Genomic DNA, 23,333 nt, shown 5'->3' with positions numbered 1-23,333 from the left:
ATAAACTACATCGAGGTGAGACCGGCGGAACTAGCGGAATGGGAAAGGAGCTGTGAGTGTATAATCTTGAAATTGACAGCTTGCTCTGAAAAGAATTTTTTTTAAATCATTAAATAAATAATACATCGAATAATTAATAAATACAAACTCTGATTTTCTACTCAATCCTGCGATATAACCAATTATTTCTGTGCAAAAAAACTAAAATCGGAAACATTTATTACGTTTTTCTAAGTACTATATCACATTTTTTTTACTATTGGCGAGGATGTTAACGCTGTATAAACGACGACTTTCGGGATTACATGCAAACCTCGTGCTCTTCTCACATTGTGTTGTCATTTACTGTCAGTGAACGACAACATGATGTGAAATTGATACACTTTTCATACATTATTTTTTCTGAAAGAAGAACGAAAAATATTATAAAATACCTTGTTAATATTCAAATAAATTATAGTTCACGTTAGTTTGATGAAATTACTTTTCTTTTTACAAAGAACGAAAAACAGTTAGAAAACAATCAGCATTTAAAATTGCGCGCTCCATAATACCAGGAATATAGCGGTCGATGCTTCATTGGAAAACACAATTCTTATTTAAAATATCGCAACTGCATGTACCTATCCTGTGACACAGACTCGTATGTAGTTTCCAAAGTGACTATCTAGACAACGCTGTCATCCTAGCCAATAGTTTAAAAGTCATGATGTAGTATTTAGAAAAATGTGAAAAATGTTTCCGACAATATTTTCTTGTACAAAACTCAATCATACTACTGGTTATATCGAAGGATTACTTGAAAAGTACCTGAATCCAAACGCCACTGAAAAACTGAGTTTTTTGCTTCTAGTGCTTTACACGTAGATTATAGGATAAAACCAATAGCACCATCGTATTCTACGACAAAAATAAATGGAAAACATGTGTTATGTATTACACTGTTATCATTGGTACATTATATGACAAGAAATCAACGATTGTATTCTGACCATTCCATTTTCCGAGTTTTAAATGATGGTCGTAAATACAATCATCGATTTGTCATGAAGTAATAGTGTTAATGATAGAAATATTACACATGTTTTCGATGTATCGTTTCACGTAGAACATGATGGTGCTACTGGTTTTATCCTAAGATTTATCTGTGATTGATTAGAGGCAAAAAATTTTTTTGTTTTGGTTTTTTGAATTTTTTCCTATATCTAGAAAATTCTAAAAAAATTCATAAGTATTTTTTAAGCGGAAATTTAACAACATATTTTTTTCTAGACGTATATCTGTTCTTATTTTTAAAATATCGAATCTTGAAATTTTCGAATTGCTCTAAAAATTTTAGTTTGGTGCCAAACATTTTTTCATCCTTATAGTTTTGTAGCGCTTGAAAAATCCTGCAACTGTCATACCAAGAATTTTGTTCTATCTCTAACAAGGGAAGGCAGGGAAGTGTCCGTCACCGATTTTCTTCAAACTTAGCATACGATTAGAGTATTGAAAAATATTGGACACGTATTTTTTTATAGCGGCCCATACGGTAATTTAGGTGGTAAAAACAGGGTTGCCAATTATAATTATCTACATACGCTTGAAGTGCATAAGCTGGCGAGACGCTAAATTTATAACGAATCGCTTGCATATTCGTTATGTCTCTCTCTCCCCAAGAAGCCAGTGACTAATATATTTATTAAACATTATAAATTTTCATATCGTTTGAATAGTTACAGCATTGCGGACGTCAGCGAACTGGTAAGCGACGCGACTGGCGTACGATAATCGATATCGACTCGCGGCGCGGACCTCGCGGAGAGACGCTTCCTTGCGAGGAGAGAGAGAGAGTTTCGAAAATCGAGACAGTTGGCTTGCAATCCGCGACTAGCTAAGACTCCTCGTACGAGTCACCACAAGTTTTCTGGCTTTTCTTCGCGACGAATTGGTATTAGAAGGTGGCAGAGAATATCGCTACAGCGGGGCTGAAGCAGAGGCCTACTACGGGCGATCAGCACCGCTCCTATCAGGGGAGAAGCGTCATCGCCAATTCACCGACGACAAGAGCGGATACACAACAGAAGCGAGTTCGCTACTTAACGCTCTTGGACAGCGGCTAGATTAAGCGTGCAAGCGGCGATACTGTAAGTACCAGGTCTAGCGCTTGTCTTCTCTCTCTATACCGCTCTCTCTCCCTTTTATTACGTTAATTAAGCGTCGCGTTTACGCTCGCCTTTTTCTCTTGTACGCGTTTCGCCGCGGCCACCGTTGATACCGGCATGTTCTCTCTCTCCGCGAGTGCGCTGTCGCTTTTGTACTTTCGTCGTACTTTAACTGAATAAGTGCCGCTTGCCGTTCGTGAACACCCGGCTCCTGCGAGGCGATTTTGCTGCTACTTGATCCGACAAGGTTAAGCGCTGTCGCCTCCTCGTTCGAACGGTGCGCGCCGGTTCGCTGTCGTCATTGCGCACAGCTCACAACAGAGCGAGTGCTGGCGCGACCATAACCGCACAGCGCGTGCGCAGTTTCGTCCTCTTCACCGTCAAATTATTGCGAGTCTCCTTGCGTTACGATTGACTTTGTTTATATCGACGCGTTTTGATATTATGTATTCCTTGTTGCTAATTAAAATTTACACGCATCCACTATTAATCGTATTTGAGTGCTTATTGTCCGCCGACTCCCCGTTCCTCGAACCGTAATTGTGTATGCGACTGTACCCGCGCGAGTCTCTCTTCTTGGACGTCGCGCATCTTCACGCGTAGCCTACGACACTCTCCGCGGGCCAAATTTTCGACTCGAGAAGGAGGCAACTGAGCTGCTGGACCCAGGACGTTCGGTGCAGGAGTGCCGATCTGCTCTGGAGAGCCATTTATCTACTTTTCCGCGGTTACTTTTATATAGCGTGTGCCGCTCGAGCGAAGCTGAGTAGGAACCCCGTTATAAATTCAAATTATCATATCTCGGTGAAAGAAAAAGATATCTGAACGATTGAAAATTCATTTTTAAGGGAAAGACTCATACCTTAAGATATATTAATTAGTTTGACCGAAAAAAAATTATCTTATGATCTTACATAACCTCAAATATGTGTAAAAGTCGTGTTTTTTGCACTTGAAAAGATTTATAGTGTTTCTTTTGTAATGTTTTTCGATCTTTGAAATGGGAAACTCAGTTTTTTGGGTCAAATTCCAAAAATTGGCCCAAATCTGGCTTAACTTGAAAATTTCAAATGGAAACTACTGTTGCTTATGGCAGATTCGAATTATGGAGGAAATTATACGTTCAAACGTGATATCAAATTTTACCGAAAAAATTTGTATTTTGAGTCCCAAAGTGGCAATAAAAAAACATTTTATTATATATTTTGTTTATTATAAATATTATTTATTTATTTTTTTAATAATTACAATCATATACATATTAACATATATAAAATACTTTCTATTTATCCCGTACATATGTTTGATATTTTTAAGAATTATTTTATATAATTATAGTATATAATTCTTACAATAATGATACTCTGTAAAAAAATGATTGAAGCATAACTTTTTTTTGCACCAACTACAAATTATAAATGCAATGTTATCTTCGTAGGTACATACAGGTTCTTCTTATATGGCAAAGCAAAATTCAACAGGATTATCAAATTTTGGAGGTCTATCAATATAACCACTTTTGAACCATGCATACTTAAAAGTATTATAATACCTCGGAGAAGATAACTGATTATGTACGAGGGATTGCATTTTTATGATAAAATTTCTTTCGTGTAAATTGATATTGTGTTGCATTAAAATAATAAAATCAGATAGCTTTCTTACAAAATTCTTCCAGAATCGAAAACCATAAACATCCAAAGGCTAAATTTTACATGTAGTGCCAGGCGGTATTGTCATTACCATTAAACTTACTTGTTCCGGTACAACTTCTTGTACGGTATTATTACATTGCCCACTCCAAGAGTCTAAAAGTAAGACCGATGAATTCCCAGTACTTTTTAAAAATACTTCTTGCATCCACGTCTGAAGCAGTTGCTTAGAAAGCTTTCCAGATGTAGAAGCTCGTATTAATATATTTTCTGGTGTAAATAATGTCTGTCTAACTCGAGGCCCAAAGTCTCCACTTGCTTCTTTCAATACTAAAAATAAAGGTGAAAGAAAATTACCCTCTGCTGATATAACAGGTTGAATAGTGTAGCTGTGTGTTAAGGAAGACAGTGATTGTGCTATGCTTTGACTTTCTTTCAGTCCTTTATAATTTAATGTTCTACCACCGTAAATCTCCAAATTAAATCTGCTGTGTTCAGAATTATACACATTGCTTGCACCGTATCTTGTAAGCAATTGTTTAATTTCAACTCTAAAAGTTTCACGTTGATTTTCAATTTCATCAATATTTTTCAATGAATCTGTTGTAACAAATTTAGTGATTTTTCGAGATACTATATTATGTTTTTTTTTAAATTGCCAGATCCACCAATTCGATGCTTTGAACAAAGGCATGGCTATTTCAGCTTTTTTTCGTAAAGCCCATCTTTTCAAATCAATATTATGTACAGTCATCTTCGATATCATAGCTTCATTAAAATTATTAAAAACATATTCTGATATCTTGAATAATTTATCATATCTACTGCCTCCTGCTTCAACTTGCTGTTTCCATCGTCGTAATTGTCGCTCGCTAGTTATTTGTTTGTATTTATGCTTTACAGTATTAAATGAATAAGGCTTACCTTTTCCACTCAACCAAAACTTTACTGCTTCTTCTTTATATTTAATATCAATTTTGTCTTGCTCACATGGATTATTTAATTCTTCTAGAAAATCCTCAGATTCTTCGTTTTCCATGTACTCAATAGATTCTGGATAAATTTCATTTTCATCGCAAAAATACAATGTCGTTTCTTCTTGAACATCAACATCAGAATTTTCTGCATGCTGTCTTATTATTTTCTCCGGTATGTTGTGCAATTGCATTTCTTCGTCACTGATTAAAAACTTTGGTTCGCCATTATTGCTCCGATCAAATGTCATTGAAAGTAAGGTTGTTACAACTTTTGCATCAACAGGCATTTTTTAAATATACGAGGTGTGATCAAAAAGTAAGGTGAATTTTTATTTTTCTCAAAAAATATTTATTTATTCATCAATTTTTATTTTATCTCCTTCAAGGTAATCCCCCTCGGATATAACGCACTTGTGCCAACGCTTTTTCCAATCCTCAAAGCATTTCAAAAAATCATTTTTTGTGATCTTGTTTAGTTCATCCTTCGATGCCGTCTTTATCTCCTCAATCGTGACAAAACGCCGTCCTTTCATGGGCCTCTTCAGTTTTGGGAACAAGAAGAAGTCACAGGGGGCCATATCTGGGGAATACGGTGCCTGTGGCATCGTTACTGTGTTGGTTTTAGCCAAAAATTCGCGCACAAGCAACGATGTGTGAGCAGGGGCGTTATCATGGTGCAAAAGGCAATTTTTATTTTTCCACAAATTCGGACGTTTCTGGCGGATTGCTTCGCGCAAATTGCGCATAACTTGCAGGTAATATTCCTTATTTACTGTTCTACCCTGTGGCAAGAACTCATGATGCACCACGCCCCTGCAGTCAAAGAAAACTGTAAGCAAAACCTTTACATTTGATCGAACTTGGCGTGCTTTTTTTGGTCTTGGTGATCCAGAATGCCTCCACTGGGACGATTGAGTCTTAGTCTCGACGTCATAACCGTATACCCATGTTTCGTCACCTGTTATAACCCTGTTGAGTAAATCTGGATCATCGTTGACGTCATTCAGTAGCTCTTGGGCGATGCTCATGCGACGTTTCTTTTGGTCGAAATTGAGCAATTTCGGAACAAACTTCGCTGACACACGTCTCATGTCTGAAACACTCGTCAAAATTGATTGGCACGAACCAAATGAGATGCCAATATCATCAGCAATTTCTCTAATGATAATTCGACGATTTCCCAACACTATTTTCTTCACTTCTTCAACATTCTTATCAGTTGTTGATGTGCTGGGGCGTCCAGAACGAGGTTCGTCGTCGGTGTCTTCTCGGCCTTCTTGGAAGAGTTTATACCACTTGTAAACATTTTTTTGGCTTAAAATAGACTCACCGTATGCCACTTTCAGCATTTCAAGTGTTTTGGAACATTTGATTCCATTTTTCACACAAAATTTAATGCAAACTCTTTGATCCATGTTTTTAGACAGCAGCAAATCGCGGAGCACGCAAAACACTTCTAGCCTTGATGCCTCTCACAAACAAACCAAACATACTACAAAGCTGAAATTTTGAACGTATGTTCTAGACGAGTGTACCGACATAACCAAATAAAAAAGTCGAAGATCGAACGGACGTAGCCCGCTAAATTTCAAAATTCACCTTACTTTTTGATCACACCTCGTATATAGTATCCAATATGTACGAATAGTGAAAAGTCTGATTTGAGAAGTCACGCAATCAAATTCTGAGCACAGAATTTTCGATGATAGTAAAACTAATTATTTTCAAGTAGTCTTAACAATTTTATGAACAATCTTTTATATGAATTGTATATCTAAATGCATTGGCACTTACTGAATATATACAGGTGTTATGTGATACAAGTACAATTTTAAACTAAACTCGACCTTTCATAAAACGTGTTTTTATATTTTTCCTTATGAGCAAAATAAAATAATATTATAAAGATAACAAAAACCGAACAACATTGTCAAAAATATCTAGTGGTTAACTATTGCGGCACTGCTTCCGCATATTAGTATCAATATGATTAATCAATCGCGGTTTCCGCATTTGCCGTGGTCAATAAAAGAATAACAACAAAGTGTCTGCAATATTTTTATTACTATTATTGTTATATATATAATTAATGCTGTCAAAATACAAAATTATTTATTTGGTGATAAGATTTTATATTCATATGCACATCAATGTAATACATGGATTATAGGTATACAATACGATGAGGAACATAAGAAAATCAATAACAATTCATAATAATACATCTCCTAATAATAACAATATAATAATAATAATAATAACAGAAATCATAATAAACTGTTAACTGGTTGATAATAGTTTTTTTCAGAAAAATTTTTAACTAAAATAAAATTATTTATTGAACCAGAAAAACTGCGTAAAAATCATTTTTCAAAAAAATTTGCATAATATTTATAATAAACAATAGAAAAAAATTAAGAAACAAAAACAAGCGAAGTTTGTGAAATTCAAAAAGTCCCAAAAACCACAGGTTTTTATTTTTGGTGCCACTTTGGGACTCAAAATACAAATTTTTTCGGTAAAATTTGATATCACGTTTGAACGTGTAATTTCCCCCATAATTCGAATCTGCCATAAGCAACAGTAGTTTCCATTTGAAATTTTCAAGCTGAGTCAGATTTGGGCCAATTTTTAGAATTAGACCCAAAAAACTGAGTTTCCCATTTTAAAGAACGCAAAACATTAAAAAAGAAACACTATAAATCTTTTCAAGTGCAAAAAACACGACTTTTACACATGATTGAGGTTATGTAAGATCATAAGATAATTTTTTTCGGTCAAACTAATTAATATATCTTAAAATATGAGTCTTTCTATTCAAAATGAATTTTTAATCGTTCAGATATCTTTTTCTTTCACCGAGATATGATAATTTGAATTTAGCGTCTCGCCAACTTATGCACTTCAAGCATATGTAGATAATTATAATTGGCAACCCTGTTTTTACCACCTAAATTACCGTATGGGCCGTTAAAAAAAAATACGTGTCTAATATTTTTTGTTACTCTAATCGTATGCAAAGTTTAAAGAAAATCGGTGACGAACACCTCCCTGCCTTCCCTTGTAAAACTGACCGAAATATCATGAAAAATTTGAAAAAAAAAATTTCGTTCCATTCTGCCTTTGTGGGTCTAGGAGTCTAAAAATTTAGAAATGGGGGTTCATTACATGCCAAATATAATTGCTAAGTCACTTTCTTTATATCTATGGGGGCCGATTGAACTATCTTATTCAGCTAGATCCTTTATTCCAAAACTTTTAACAACAATTTTTATACACTTTTTGATAGTAAAAAAGTTCCTAAAGTCTCACAAAGTAGACTTTCACATTACTTTGAAAATTGAATTCAAGAACAAATCCAAAATCACCATATGATACTTCCCTCAAACCCTAAAACTTCTGTAATGACTATTTTTCCAGTTCCAGAGGAGTTATTCAAATGAGAGTTTGTACATTTCAAATAGGTAAGTCTACATTTCACTTTTCGTTAGTGATGATATTTAATCGCTTGTAACTTTTTAAAAAAGCATCGTAGCGAAAAAGATCATAAGTAATAAATTTTAGCTCTATTCAAGATCTTGCAATATTTATGAGAATTTTTTATCTACGAGGGTGGATTGATAAATTTTCGGCCTCACCAAGAAAAACAACGTTTTTAAGAATTTTTTTTTTTATTTCTCAACATAATCTCCTCCGAGGCTGATACATTTATCATAGCGGTGTTCTAGTCTAGTAATGCCATCTCTATAGACTGATTCGTCAAGCTCCTTAAAATACTGCTTGTTGAATTGAATAGAATAGGTTGTTGAATAATACTTGCACGATATTACTTTGTAACAGTCGCGAGTTTATTAAGTAAAATGATCACCAATTGTCGGACCGGTGTGTACGGAGTTGAGTCTTACAGGTACTTATTGACTGACTGACGGACTACTGATCAACTGACTGAGTAATTTGTTCATTGCTTTTTATATCTTTTATAGCTCTTTTCAGGTCAGTATTGCGATATTGTGTGACATTTTTGTTTTCGCTGATTATAAATTCTTGCGTTTTGGTGACTTATTTTCGGAGTGTGTTTGGACCTATCGTAAAATAATAATTTGTGGAGTTTTATTGGCACTTTCTACGAATAATCACTGACTTTCGTAAGTAAATAAAATATTTTCTTATACCAATTAAAATTACGAAATAAAAATGACGATGATAAAAAGTGAAAATTTCCATCCTTCATTAAGCGACCAATTTCATTAGCTTGTGGAAACCGTCTTGCATATTTTATTAAATTCAAAAATGCTAATTCAATTATTTCGACGTCAACGATGAAATACATTTTTGATTATTTTTAGAAACATACACATTTTTTCTTATCCTAGTTGTTTCGTTTCTTGTTTCTAATGAGAAGAGGCATCTTATTTATAAAATTAAAAATAGTTAAGGAGACCAAATTCAGTTAAAAAGTAGAAATTGACAGTCTTAATTATTAGCCTATAGAAATTGCTTTAATGAAGATATCGATGCGAAACTTTTTGCACCTCAAAGTACTCCGTGAACGCTTTCATTTTCTTTGCCATAAATTTAAAAATCTTATGATTGCACTCTATAAAGTCAGTATTTGCATACTATCGTAAATATTGAGAAATTGACTTTACCACGCGTTTCTAAAGCTTAGAATTAACAAAAATCATTTTGAAGGGACTCATTTTCATTCTCAAGATCTCCGTTATGGATTAAGTGGAGCGGATATTTAAAAAAGTTATTTTTTCATGCTACAAAACCAGTTTTTTAAATTCAGTTTTTTGAAGATCAGAAAGAAGACAAATTTAATTTCGGAATAATCGGATTTGCAGCATGAATCTTCATTAAGGCAATTTCTATAGGTCAATAATTAAGATTGTCAATAACCCTTTTTTAACTCCATTTAGCCCCCTTAATTTTTAACAAAACTTTTAATAACAAAATGAAAAATATATAAAAATTTTTTTACTTAATTAATCATAATGTTGATCAACTCTATTATTTTGTGCTAATTATTTCACGTCAAGGCATACCATGCCAGCTTCGTACATGAGAAAAAGATCAAAAACCAAAGATGGAAGACCGCGTAAAAAAAGTGCTAAAGCTGTTAACGGTGGCAGGAAACGTATACCTGTAAAAGTAGCTTCTATTTCAACTAAGAAAAGGAGAGCTGCCGAACTTGCTCTAAGTGTTGATTACGACGTGTCTTTGCTAGAATTAGCTTTACAAATAGCAAAAAAAAGACAAGGTATCGATAAAAAAGTTGAGCGTCATGGTAAATTTTGAAAAGAATGATCGATTTGAAAAACACGACAATGATTCAGCATTAGGATTTTTTATGGAATATTGTTATTCTAAACACGGATACAATGGATTAGTATCAGACTCGCGGTCAAGAGGATGCTCAATATACCCGTCTTATAACAACATTAGCAAGTCTAAAAAAGAATGTAGCGTGCAAACGATATTTTCTACTGACAGTGAAATTTATGTCCCATTGCAAGTTATACTTGATAAAACTGCTGAACGTCTATGTGGTGCAGTAGCAAATTATTGGAGTGAAAACTGTCTTCGAAACTTGGAACTAACCATGAATTTAGGTTTTGATTGTTCATCAGGCCATTTAGATCCTCATCAAAGATCTGAACAATCAAAGACACTCATAGAAGATATAGTTTTAAATGCTCAACAATCACTTTTCGTGACATCAATTAACACCACTCCACTTGAAAGCTGCTGCGATGAAGAATCGAGGAAGAAGCATATTTGGATCAATCCAACACCCCAAAGCATTCGTTTCACACGACCTCTAAGACTGTCATTTGAAAAAGAAACTAATGATATAATTGAAACAGAACACAAGAGGTTGACCGATGAAATAAAACATCTTAAAGTACATCGATTCAAAATGGAAAATAATAAGCTAGTACAAGTCAAATATATTGTAACAAAGACCTTATTTGATGGGAAATGCATGAATACGCTTGTTGGCAATACAGCAACATGTAGGTGTCCCATGTGTGCTTGCGAACATCGCATCAGTTTGGCAACTTGAATGATAATTTCGAACCAAATGATTCTTCATTATATTTTGGACTGCGTCTTTTACATGCTGAAATAAATACTTTTGAACATTTATAACATCTGTCATATCGCTTAGAACTGAAGGTTTAGGATATTCGTAAAAATATAGTTGGTAAACAACACTTACAATGAACATCTGTTGACTAATATTTATAAATATCATAGCTCAATTTAGGTATTTATTTTCAGATAAATTTAATGAAAGAAAATTGAAAGTTCAGAAAAATATTTACAAGGAAATCGGAGTGAAAGTTGATTTAGTCTTACAAGGACATTGAACAAACAATACTGGTAACACAGCACGGGATGTTTTAGCAATCCGACGTTATTTGCAAAATGTTTAGAAATTAATGTTGCACTTGTCGAAAAATTAACAACCATTATACTGGCATTTAAAAGCAAGGACAAATTAGACACAGACGAATTGGAGCGTTTCTGCTTTGAAACATACAAACTATATTATCAGTTATATCCATGGAGTAGATTGAATCCGTCTACTCATAAATTGTTGAGACATGGTTGTCAGATCGCGCGAAAATTTCTATTGCCAATTGCATTTTACTCTGAAGATGCGAGTGAATCATGGCATAAGTTGTACCGGAAAAATATGATAGAACATGCGCGACAAATAAGTAAGAAAGCAAGATTGCTCGACGTATTCAATAGAGCAATTTATTTGTCAAATCCTAAGATATCTCTATTATTTATTAAAAAACGCATGAAATTGCACAAGATACAAGAAACAGCCCCTGAAATTGCTCATTTTTGTCAAATCAGGTAAGAAACATGTCCTATTTTATTGTGTACTATATAATAGTCCAAAAAGATTTATAAAGTTTAATTGTTATCTAGCCCGATTATCGAGGAAGATGATGATGAGGTAGAAACGGTCCCAATGAATTCTCACGTCAAATTAGTTAAGGCTCCTATAAAAATTAATGGAACAGAAAGTTACATATGGTTTTAGAAAACAGCATATCATATATTCGACACGGATATCAAGTACGAGTATTTGTAACCAGACCAGTGAGTTGATTTTATTATTATTAATAGTATTTTACGACGTGAGTTTGTTGATCGTATTTTTAAGCGGTATATTTAAACTATTGTATAATGAATCTGTATTTATTTTTTATCAAACATCATTTGTGTTTCAATTCAAATAGCTGCCTATAATTCATATGCTAGGAACAAGATTGAAAAAGTGAAAAATTTTGTGAAAATTTAACTTAATTTAAACTTCATTAATTTGATATCATTTTCATAATAACAGTATCAATTGTGATTTTATTAGCTTGTTTATTGCCCAATAGCATCCGTTCCCAGAGAGCAGACATTTGTCGATTCCCATTTTAATGACCAATATTATTTATTAAAATTATAATGACGGATTAGGATTCCTCGTTCAAAATCCTATGGAAATACATTTCTTTTACAAGATAAGATGATTTCCGCAGTTCGCAGTTCGGAAAACTACCAAATTGAGGCAAAATCAAGCTTTTCTCGACTTTAAGGGTGTTTTTCTCAATGACTAATATACTTTATCGAAAGTTTTTGAACAAAATTTTTTTAAAAAGTCCCACTGTGCGGCAGCGGGGTGAGCTACGCCTCTGCCGCTCATAGCCAAGAACAGACGACAGGACGAACACTCACAACGACAAACAACACACGAGACGTGACTGAACTGATATGGCTCATACAAGAGACGGCGACGAAAATGGCCAAAGCAGCAAACGTACAAAAAAATATGAATATGATAGTGAAGATGGGAATTAAGACAATTCTAGAGACTGTGGACATTGCGCTGCACAAGCGAGGACGTCCCCAAGATAACAACAATACAAGCACGACATCGGAAAATAACGATGAAACGCCACGGACGAAACGGAAGCGTTTGCCGGCCGGAACCACGCCGGAGCCCTCACAAAAGAGGCCACCGATGACGGCACCGACCAAGGACTGGCAGACGGTCACACGAAAAAGAACAAACAAGACAAAAAAGAAACTGGATGCAAAGAATCAGCCTGACAGAGACGGACTGGCCCACCGGAAAAGGGGACTGGCTGTACTGGTAAAGCCGGGCACGGAAACGACGTACTCTGATATAGTACGGAAAATTCAGACGACGATCGACCCGAAGGAGAGCCACGTGCAGGTGACAACCCTGAGGAAGACGAAGAATGGCTTATGTCTTCTGAAGCTATAGATAGACGCAGACAAGCCGGACGCCCTTGAGGTGTTTGGACGATAGATCCAATATGCGATCGGGGAAGCGGGCAGTGTTATGGCCGTGACCTCCAAGGTCCAGGTGAAGATCATGGATCTAGACTGCGTTGCGACTCCGAAAGACATGACGGACGCGTTCGGACGAGAGACGGGATAAGACGCGGACTTCCGAGTCAACATTTTCGGTCCAAACCGCGCTGTACCAAAGCAGTATATGGCGGTCTGCGAATTAGAATCGCGGGAAGCCGATGCGTTGCTTCGGTGTGGTCGGATCGGAATTGGCTGGGTGCATTGCCGCGTTCAGAAACGACTGACGGTGACAAAATGTTACAGATGCCTGGGCTTCGGCCATGTGAAAGCTGAATGTACAGGAAAGGACAGAACGAAATGCTGCTGCAAATGCGGCACATCCGGACACTATCCAGACGGAATGTAAAAACAAACTGGTCTACCCACTGTGCTTCGAGGCCGGGCACGAGGACGTCCCCCACCTTGCCGGAAGCGGCAAGTGTGCCATGTTCTGAGCCGCGCTGGAGAAGTACAAGGAATGGGCCGGAAGACGGACAGAATAATTCAGGGAAACCTGAATCGAAGTAGGACCGCAGACATGCTCCTACCTCAGATAGCCGACGAAAATGACACGGACATCCTGATCTTGTGTGAACCATACAGGAGAACGACTCAGACATACATCACAAACGAAACAGAGACCACTGCTATCTGGCTAAGGCGAGGCACCCAATCTCCAACCACGGTGTGTCGGGGACGACTACGTCTGGGTTACAGTTGGCGCTGGCACTTATTTCAGTATCTACCTGACACCCAACTGCACCGCGGTGGAGTTTGAAAGAAAGGCGGCATTCCTAGTAAACGGGATCAGAGACCTGCCCGGGGATGTTATTGTTGCGGGGGATTTTAACGCGAGAGCGACCGAGTGGAGAATGAACGAAACGAATCGACGCGGACGACTACTGCTAGAAATGGCCGCAAAACTCGACCTCGCAGTGGTAAATACGGGACATACGCCGACGTACAGACGGCCAGGTGTCGAAAACTCCATCACCGACGTCACGATGACGTCGGACAGAATTCTGCCACGGCTGAGAGGATGGCAGGTGATCGAAGACTACACAGCCAGCGATCACCAGTACATCGTCTTCGAAGTGGTGGGACAGACGGAAACGAGAGGAACGAGAACCCACCAACCCCCGCGGTGGAACTACGAAAACTCGACAGACCAAAATTTTAGGAGGAGTTGATGGCAGCACCAGCTCCAGGGGTGAAAATTTCTCCCGAGCTAACGGGTCGGCGAAGAGCGGAAAGACTGACAAATGAGACGACCAAATTAATAGACAGCTTGTGCAGAAGCACAATGCCGAAATGTCGACTGATACAAAAAAGAAAACCACAATACTGGTGGACGAACAAGATAGCCGAGCTACGCAGGATATGCCTGGTAAATCAGCGATGAGTGACAAGGGCAGGGGACGGACCCGAAAGAGAAAACCTCCAAGCCATGTACAAAACAGCACGGAAGACGCTGACGAAAGCAATACGGGGCGGCAAGACGCGATGCTGGAGGAAGCTCTGCGAGGAGGTGAACGAGGATCCCTGGGGAACCGAGTACAAGATCGTGACCGGCAAACTAGGTGCCCGAGTCCCACCGGAACTTAAAGATGCCGAAATAGCAAGACGGATTGTTGACGGATTTCCGACGCACCTGATTAGGACGAACGTGACGGACGATGATGACGCACTGATGCCCCCGCCTTTGCCGTTGAGAAGCTCACCAGAGCAATGAATGCGATGAAGAAGGGCAAGACGCCGGGACCAGACGGAGTACTGGCGATATCCTTCGGCTCGTGGCTCGTCTATGGCCGGAGATATTCCTCGACCTGTACAACACGTGCTAGACGACAGGAACGTTCAGAATCAGTGGAAGAGACAAGGCTTGTTCTTATCCCAAAAGGTAGGAGTGATCCTGGCATGTCTTCGGCCTACCGACCGTTGAGTTTACTTGACATTCTTTGAACAATTACTGAGACTGAGACTGATGGACGCGATACAGACCGGAGGGGGTTTCTTAGACTTGCAGTTTGCTTTCAGGAGGAGTCAATCGACGATCGGAGCGATCCAAAAGGTGGTCAACTCTTTCCTGGAACTAGACAGACACTGCCACGCGGCGCGACCTATAGTGTTGCTGGCGACGCTCGACATTAGGAATGCTTTCAACTCGACCAGGTGAGGGGATATCTTGGAGGCGCTGAAAAGCAACTTCGGGATCCCACCATACCTGCTCCGGGTTGTGAAGGATTACCTAAAAAACAGACGAATAACGTACGAGACGATCGAAGGACAAGTAACGAGGCAGGTCACCGCTGGGGTGGCACAGGGATCGATACTGGGTCCTGACTTCTGGAATGGTTTATACGATAGCTTGCTTCGGCTTGGGATGCCGCTCGGAGTGACCCTCGTCGCCTACGCTGATGACGTGATGGCGGTGGTTACGAAGAGGTCCCCCGAGGTGGCGCAGCTGACGTTGAACCAGACCATGAAACGAGTTGGACGATGGATGACAGACCACAGACTACAACTTGCAACAGAAAAAATGGAACTGACGTTTCTCACAAAAAGATGCATACAGACGATACTACACATGAGGGTAGGGATATACGAAATAGAGACCTAGAGGGAAGTCAAGTACCTTGGGGTAACCCTCGATACGAAGATGACCTAGCCTCATATACAGAAGAAAACCCGGAAAGTGGCAGAGAGGATAGCATACTTAAGTTGCCTGAGATCCAGGAAACGGCGACTGTTAATGGCGACAACTTACTCGATCCTCTTATACGACGCGGAAATATGGGCAGATTCCCTAAAGATAAATAAATACTGTAAGACGATGATGATGGTACAGAGACAGGGCGCACTGCGAATCGCTTGCTCCTACCGAACAGTTTCTGCACAGGCTGTTTTGGTGGTGGCTGGCGTAATACCTGTGGATCTCCTGGCCTTTGAACGCAAAAGGATCTACGAGAGCAGCGCGGACATAGGAAGGAAGAACGTGGCAATCGCCGAGCTTGACAGGACAATTGACATGTGGCAAGATCGGTGAATAGAAGAACGAAGTGGTAACTGGACGAAACGACTGATACGGGACTTGAGACCGTGGCTTGGAAGGAAATTTGGCGACAGCATCACCCCCGATAACATTGTGAAGGTGATGCTGCATAAACCCGAATGGTGGCGCTTAGTCGCTACCTATACGGAAACCATACTGACAAGGGAAGGCAGGGAGGTGTCCGTCACCGATTTTCTTCAAACGTTGCATACGATTAGAGTATCGAAAAATATTGGACACGTATTTTTTTGAAGCGGACCATACGGTAATTTAGGTGGTAAAAACAGGGTTGCCAATTATAATTATCTACATACGCTTGAAGTGCATAAGTTGGCGAGACGCTATATTCAAATTATCATATCTCGGTGAAAGAAAAAGATATCTGAACGATTCAAAATTAATTTTTAAGGGAAAGACTCATACCTTAAGATATATTAATTAGTTTGACCGAAAAAAAATTATCTTATGATCTTACATAACCTCAAATATGTGTAAAAGTCGTGTTTTTTGCACTTGAAAAGATTTATAGTGTTTCTTTTGTAATGTTTTTCGTTCTTTGAAATGGGAAACTCAGTTTTTTGGGTCAAATTCCAAAAATTGGCCCAAATCTGGCTTAACTTGAAAATTTCAAATGGAAACTACTGTTGCTTATGGCAGATTCGAATTATGGGGGAAATTATACGTTCAAACGTGATATCAAATTTTACCGAAAAAATTTGTATTTTGAGTCCCAAAGTGGCAATAAAAAAACATTTTATTATATATTTTGTTTATTATAAATATTATTTATTTATTTTTTTAATAATTACATTCATATACATATTAACATATATAAAATACTTTCTATTTATCCCGTACATATGTTTGATATTTTTAAGAATTATTTTATATAATTATAGTATATAATTCTTACAATAATGATATTCTGTAAAAAAATGATTGAAGCATAACTTTTTTTTACACCAACTACAAATTATAATTGCAATGTTATCTTCGTAGGTACATACAGGTTCTTCTTATATGGCAAAGCAAAATTCAACAGGATTATCAAATTTTGGAGGTCTATCAATATAACCACTTTTGAACCATGCATACTTAAAAGTATTATAATACCTCGGAGAAGATAACAGATTATGTACGAGGGATTGCATTTTTATGATAAAATTTCTTTCGTGTAAATTGATATTGTATTGCATTAAAATAATAAAATCAGATAGCTTTCTTACAAAATTCTTCCAGAATCGAAAACCATAAACATCCAAAGACTAAATTTTACATGTAGTGCCAGGCGGTATTGTCATTACCATTAAACTTACTTGTTCCGGTACAACTTCTTGTACGGTATTATTACATTGCCCACTCCAAGAGTCTAAAAGTAAGACCGATGAATTCCCAGTACTTTTTAAAAATACTTCTTGCATCCACGTCTGAAGCAGTTGCTTAGAAAGCTTTCCAGATGTAGAAGCTCGTATTAATATATTTTCTGGTGTAAATAATGTCTGTCTAACTCGAGGCCCAAAGTCTCCACTTGCTTCTTTCAATACTAAAAATAAAGGTGAAAGAAAATTACCCTCTGCTGATATAACAGGTTGAATAGTGTAGCTGTGTGTTAAGGAAGACAGTGATTGTGCTATGCTTTGACTTTCTTTCAGTCCTTTATAATTTAATGTTCTACCACCGTAAATCTCCAAATTAAATCTGCTGTGTTCAGAATTATACACATTGCTTGCACCGTATCTTGTAAGCAATTGTTTAATTTCAACTCTAAAAGTTTCACGTTGATTTTCAATTTCATCAATATTTTTCAATGAATCTGTTGTAACAAATTTAGTGATTTTTCGAGATACTATATTATGTTTTTTTTTAAATTGCCAGATCCACCAATTCGATGCTTTGAACAAAGGCATGGCTATTTCAGCTTTTTTTCGTAAAGCCCATCTTTTCAAATCAATATTATGTACAGTCATCTTCGATATCATAGCTTCATTAAAATTATTAAAGTCAAAGTAATTAATATATCTTAAAGTATGAGTCTTTCCCTTCAAAATGAATTTTCAATCGTTCAGATATCTTTTTCTTTCACCGAGATATGATAATTTGAATTTAGCGTCTCGCCAACTTATGCACTTCAAGCGTATGTAGATAATTATAATTGGCAACCCTGTTTTTACCACCTAAATTACCGTATGGGCCGCTAAAAAAAAATACGTGTCTAATATTTTTTGATACTGAATTTAATGAATCGTATGCAAAGTTTAAAGAAAATCGGTGACGGAACCTCCCTGCCTTCCCTTGTGAGACGTAAAAACACGGACGACTGCTTGACAGATGACTGAGCAGACGGAGTGACGCAACGTAACCAAATAAGGTAGAACGACACAAACGGACGAGCACAGACAAACCCCCAGTCAGAAATAATATCAACATAGTCCCTGGCTAGGGGAAGGACATCAAGGAGGTGGCGATTTAGTGAGTAGGCCTGTTCTTTTTAAGAGTCCACATACTGACTAATTAACAAGACTAAAGAGAATCCGCAAAAAGGATTCCGCAACTCCTTGTAAAAAAAGTAATAGTAATAATAGTAATAATAGTAATAATAATAATAATAATAATAATAATAATAATAATAATATTAAGTATTGTTATTCAAGTATGAAATTTATTTTTTACAAAAAACATAAACAAGTAGCTAGAATATTAATTGTTCTTTTGATTACAGCATTATATTCAACAAAAAAGGCTGGAATAATATTGTTCAAGAAAACCAGTGTAGCATGCAAAACTTTTGAAAATTGAAGACCAAGTTTTAATATAATAAAAAATATTGTATGATTATCATGCCCTACTCGCCTGCAGAAGTTTACCTGTCTTGAAAGGTGTAGGAGCTCGGTGAAGGGAGGCGGGAGATTATAAATATATAAACATTCATACTATTTAAATTAGTTTTCAATTTATGCATGAAATTGATTTCAAATACATTATTATAATATGCGGCAGGTACTTTCTCGTGAAATTTCAGTTATGATATTCTTACAGTGTAAGATTCAGAAATAAACTCAAAGTGGAAGTTAAATGTCCTTGTTTTATGATTATCATTACTTTCTATCATACCTGGCTACTATTACTGGTTCAGATTTTAAGAAATAAAAAATGTTCGAAAACCGTTCCTTCTAAATTGTATTAAATTTTATAAGTTTATATTAATAAGTGTACAGCACTTTATCAAAACATTGGTACAAAAACGAATGAATTAAGACTTTTTATAAGGATTCTTACCAACTTGGTTTTACTAAAATATATTGATTAGTTATTTGAATTTATTAGAAAAAAACTAATTTTAGGAGTGAACTTTGAGGATGGATTTCGCCTTAAATATTTTTCAGTCAATAAAAAAAATACGAATCTGTTCTTTTTTAATGTACTAAAGCATACACAAAAATTATCAAAATCAATGAGTTCGGGTTGGGGTACCTTCCTACAAAATCTTATGGTTCACACTTTCATTCATTTGAAATTTGTAAATACACTATTAAATATACTTATATATTTGTTGACTAATTTTATGAGACACAGTTACATAAAACTTTCTTAAATAATTAAAAAATCGGAAGCCTAAGTAAACATACATGTAAAAACTTCTACAAATGTCACCCATGTTGGCTATCTATATTTATAGTGTTTTATTACCCAATAGGGACATCAACTATTTTGGAAATAATAAAGCACTACTCTATTATGGTGGATGCACATAAGAAAAAGAAATTTAAAAAAACTCTGTGTGCTCATTAAAATCGCAACCAAAATACAAAGATCTAATAGTTGTTGATGATATAGTCTTTATCTCTTCTTGCAAATATAACTAAATTTTACAACACTAACAAATTTTTCCACACCATAGAGTAACATGTGCAGTTGAACTTATTTTTTTGACAAATCTTAACTGCATAAAAAGGATGATTTCTGCAAAAATAGAAAAGCAACCATGGAGTATTATACTACAACCAAATAAATAATAATCAGATTCTGGTGAAAAAAATTATTACAGTATAAGAATTAATTATTTGCTTAATATAAAAGTGCAGAGTATTAATGTACAGGCAAAGCTAAACAAATTTTATAATTTTTATCTTAGTTTTAAGTTTCTAATTTTAGTCCAAACCAGAGAATAGCAAATTAATTTAATCTATTGGATTACAATTTATATATATATATAAAGCATGTAATTTTTATATTTTACTCTAATAAATAAACAAATAAGTACATAAATAAATAAATGTATGCACAAATCTAACATGTTTACTACAACAGAGATTATATATTCATTCTACTTTTGGATATAAAGCAATTTAAAACTAATGCACCATTAGTAATTGTCATTAGCTTTTTTATATTTTAAATAAAAGTTTTTATACTTTTATTTAATAGAACTTGAGATGATAATCAAGTCTCATACAACTATTAGCTAAAATAACACTTGATAAACATTTATTTCATATTGTATTTGCAAAACTATATATTAAAATTGTTTACTGTAAATTTCTTTCTCAATGTTTACCTTATTTATAAAAATATGAAAAAAGTAATGTTAAACTGATTTATTAGCAAGTTGGATTTTAATTCAAGATGGATTTTGATAAATTTAGTTCAATGTGAATTATAAAATTTATTTCACTGCTCTGTATTAAAATTTGGATAAATTAGATAAATTTCAACAAATATGAATTATTGATCAGGTTGAATGAAACTGAATGTATTTTTATAGATGTTCTAATATTCTCAAATTGTTACTTGATTTGGTACAATATAATTTATATTATTTTTCTATACTATATATTACATCAATTTGCCCATTCACAAGATTTTACTTACTCAATGTTTTAATATACACAAATTAAAAACCAACAGACAATTTCCATGATCTCACCTCATGAATTATTGTAAAGGTGATTCAAGACTTAAATATCTAATGAAGAGGTGATCTAAATTCAAGAAAATGGTTAAATAATATTTACATTTTATCATGTCTATATTAAATTTTCATTTTGAATTATTAAGTTAACCATTATATTTTAAGTTATTAGAAAATGTAGAAATCATAGTATTTCAACATATTTTTTTCAAATTTTTATTAAAATTTTTCTACCAGAGTTTAAAAAATTCAATTTATAAAAGAGTAAAGTAAATACCTCTTATGGCAGATAATTAAAAAATTAAAAAAAAATTTGTTATTATTTTCTAAAGTAACATTTAGGTATATTGAATTTATAATTTAAAACAATATAATATTCTTCTTTTTCTACGTTTTATCTATTAACTTAAAACTATTTATATTAAACTATGTACTCTATAGTTTAATGTATACAACTTTTTAGTAAACTTTCTGTTTATTTGTTTATATTATCAACATTTTTAGAGTACATAGTTATTTCATAAAGTAAATAACTATTACTCTATAATAATTTTAAAAGTAACATAATTTTAACATATAAAATAAATCCACTCAATTAATTTTATGAGTAAATAATAATAGCAAGATCCTTAAGAGATCTATTACTCAAAGACGCTTACATTAAAATTTACTCAGTAGTTTACTTACAGATATGTTAAAAATATATATTTTCAAAATCGTAAGATTTTACGAAAATTGACTTTTTTACCAAGAAAGAAAAAAATACAAAAATCATTACAAAAAAACGAATACCTTCGGTTTCAATTTGGAATAATTTATACAAACATTTCTAAGATTTAGATTTAAATATTTACGAGAAACGAACGCTCTGCAAATATACATTTTCCAATATTTAATTGCTTTACATCTGAGATCGTAAATTTTATTTCAAAGCAGAAAGTAGATTATAAAAATTAAAACAGTAATTATTAATTTTTTTCTCTTCTTTCTAAATACCGTATTTCCAATTGATACAGGAGTCAAACAACAATGTATAAGCTCAACCTCTTCTACCTGCATAATTAATGTGAATTAAAGTAAAAATATACAAACCCATACACTTTTGATTGCTCAATTTGACTATATCCTTAAATATTATTGCTCATCTATAATTTTTTTATAATAAATTAACAACAAGCAGTTTACTACGTTAGACTTCTAACTATACAATATTTTTAACTTCCTCAAATTCTAAAAATTTGTTCCTTAACCGATTTAATTTGCTCATTTAATTAAAACTCCTAATATTCAATAGTTTATTTAAAAATACTCAAAAATTTATGTGACTGGTCTGTGCGATTCCTATACAACGCATATGTAACTTGCAACGATTGCCGAAAATCGTTAGGCCTCGCGTGGACTGTCGAGCGTGGCTAAGTGTAATAGCCGTGATCGGCTTAGGTTAGAAAGAGAGAGAGGGGGCGCGTTAGGGGCAATGACTGGGAGGGGAGAGCTAGCGAGTCAGTATGACTGTGTTCGTTAGTCTGGCGAGATCGTGGTTTTTACCTACGAAGTAACAACGTTATACAGCCGTGCCGAGTGACCTACAGGGAGATTAAATAGATAAGTTGTGAGTGATGAGACGGGCGCGCACACTGTGCAAAGTGTGCAGCATCGGCAGCAGCAACCACAACCTCAATAGCATCCACTGCGCAGCGTAACATCAGCAACGAGAGGCGGTTGCAGAGGCAACTCGTTTCTAGCGTAAGCGGATACGGTTGGCCACCGTATCCTCGTCAGATCAGCGATAAGTGCGCTGCACTCCGTAATTCGATTCGCGTGCGATCCCGCGCAGCATGCGCGGTGAGTTTTTTAGGTAGCGTGCGTGCGACTAGTCCGCGAAATCAACTCTCTCTCTCTCATTCAAAGTATTGTGTTGATACAGCGTGCGTCCGACTCTCGGCAAATCGTCCTTTGTACAGGACTAATCTCTTCCAATAAAGTGGTTAAATATTAATAAGAGACGATCTTATTATTTCGTCTCACCTTGTCCGGTGTCGGTGTTTATGTTTACATTTTGATTCGAACGCGCCGGTGGTCCAACACAGATCGCGAATGCTATAGAAGGAGCTGTTCGTCAACCGAGTTGTCCGCAGTGGCCGACGGAGCGTTGGTAAGCAAGCGCATCAGCGCCTCTTACGGAGAGTTCGCACATCCAAGCTG

At 35.6% G+C, this 23,333-nt stretch overlaps 1 protein-coding gene across 2 annotated transcripts in view; it reads right to left on the bottom strand.

Annotated features, from left to right (window-relative positions):
- The window catches only part of LOC131675572 (cytochrome c oxidase assembly protein COX15 homolog), a 187,647-nt gene extending 165,514 nt beyond the window's left edge, over nucleotides 1-22,133 (bottom strand). For both annotated transcript variants that reach the window (XM_058954598.1, XM_058954599.1), the window contains exon 1: nucleotides 21,924-22,133. In XM_058954598.1, the coding sequence (XP_058810581.1) occupies nucleotides 21,924-22,013 (90 nt within the window). In that variant the 5' untranslated portion in view covers nucleotides 22,014-22,133. The remainder of the gene's footprint in view (nucleotides 1-21,923) is intronic.
- Nucleotides 22,134-23,333: the final 1,200 nt, after the last annotated feature.

Source organism: Phymastichus coffea, unplaced genomic scaffold, assembly GCF_024137745.1.
Source record: "Phymastichus coffea isolate CEN01 unplaced genomic scaffold, Cenicafe_Pcof_1.1 PCOF00026, whole genome shotgun sequence".
Classification (NCBI taxonomy): domain Eukaryota; kingdom Metazoa; phylum Arthropoda; class Insecta; order Hymenoptera; family Eulophidae; genus Phymastichus; species Phymastichus coffea.
The sequence above is the reverse complement of the archived record's forward strand: the minus strand, read 5'-3'. Positions and strand labels throughout refer to the sequence as shown.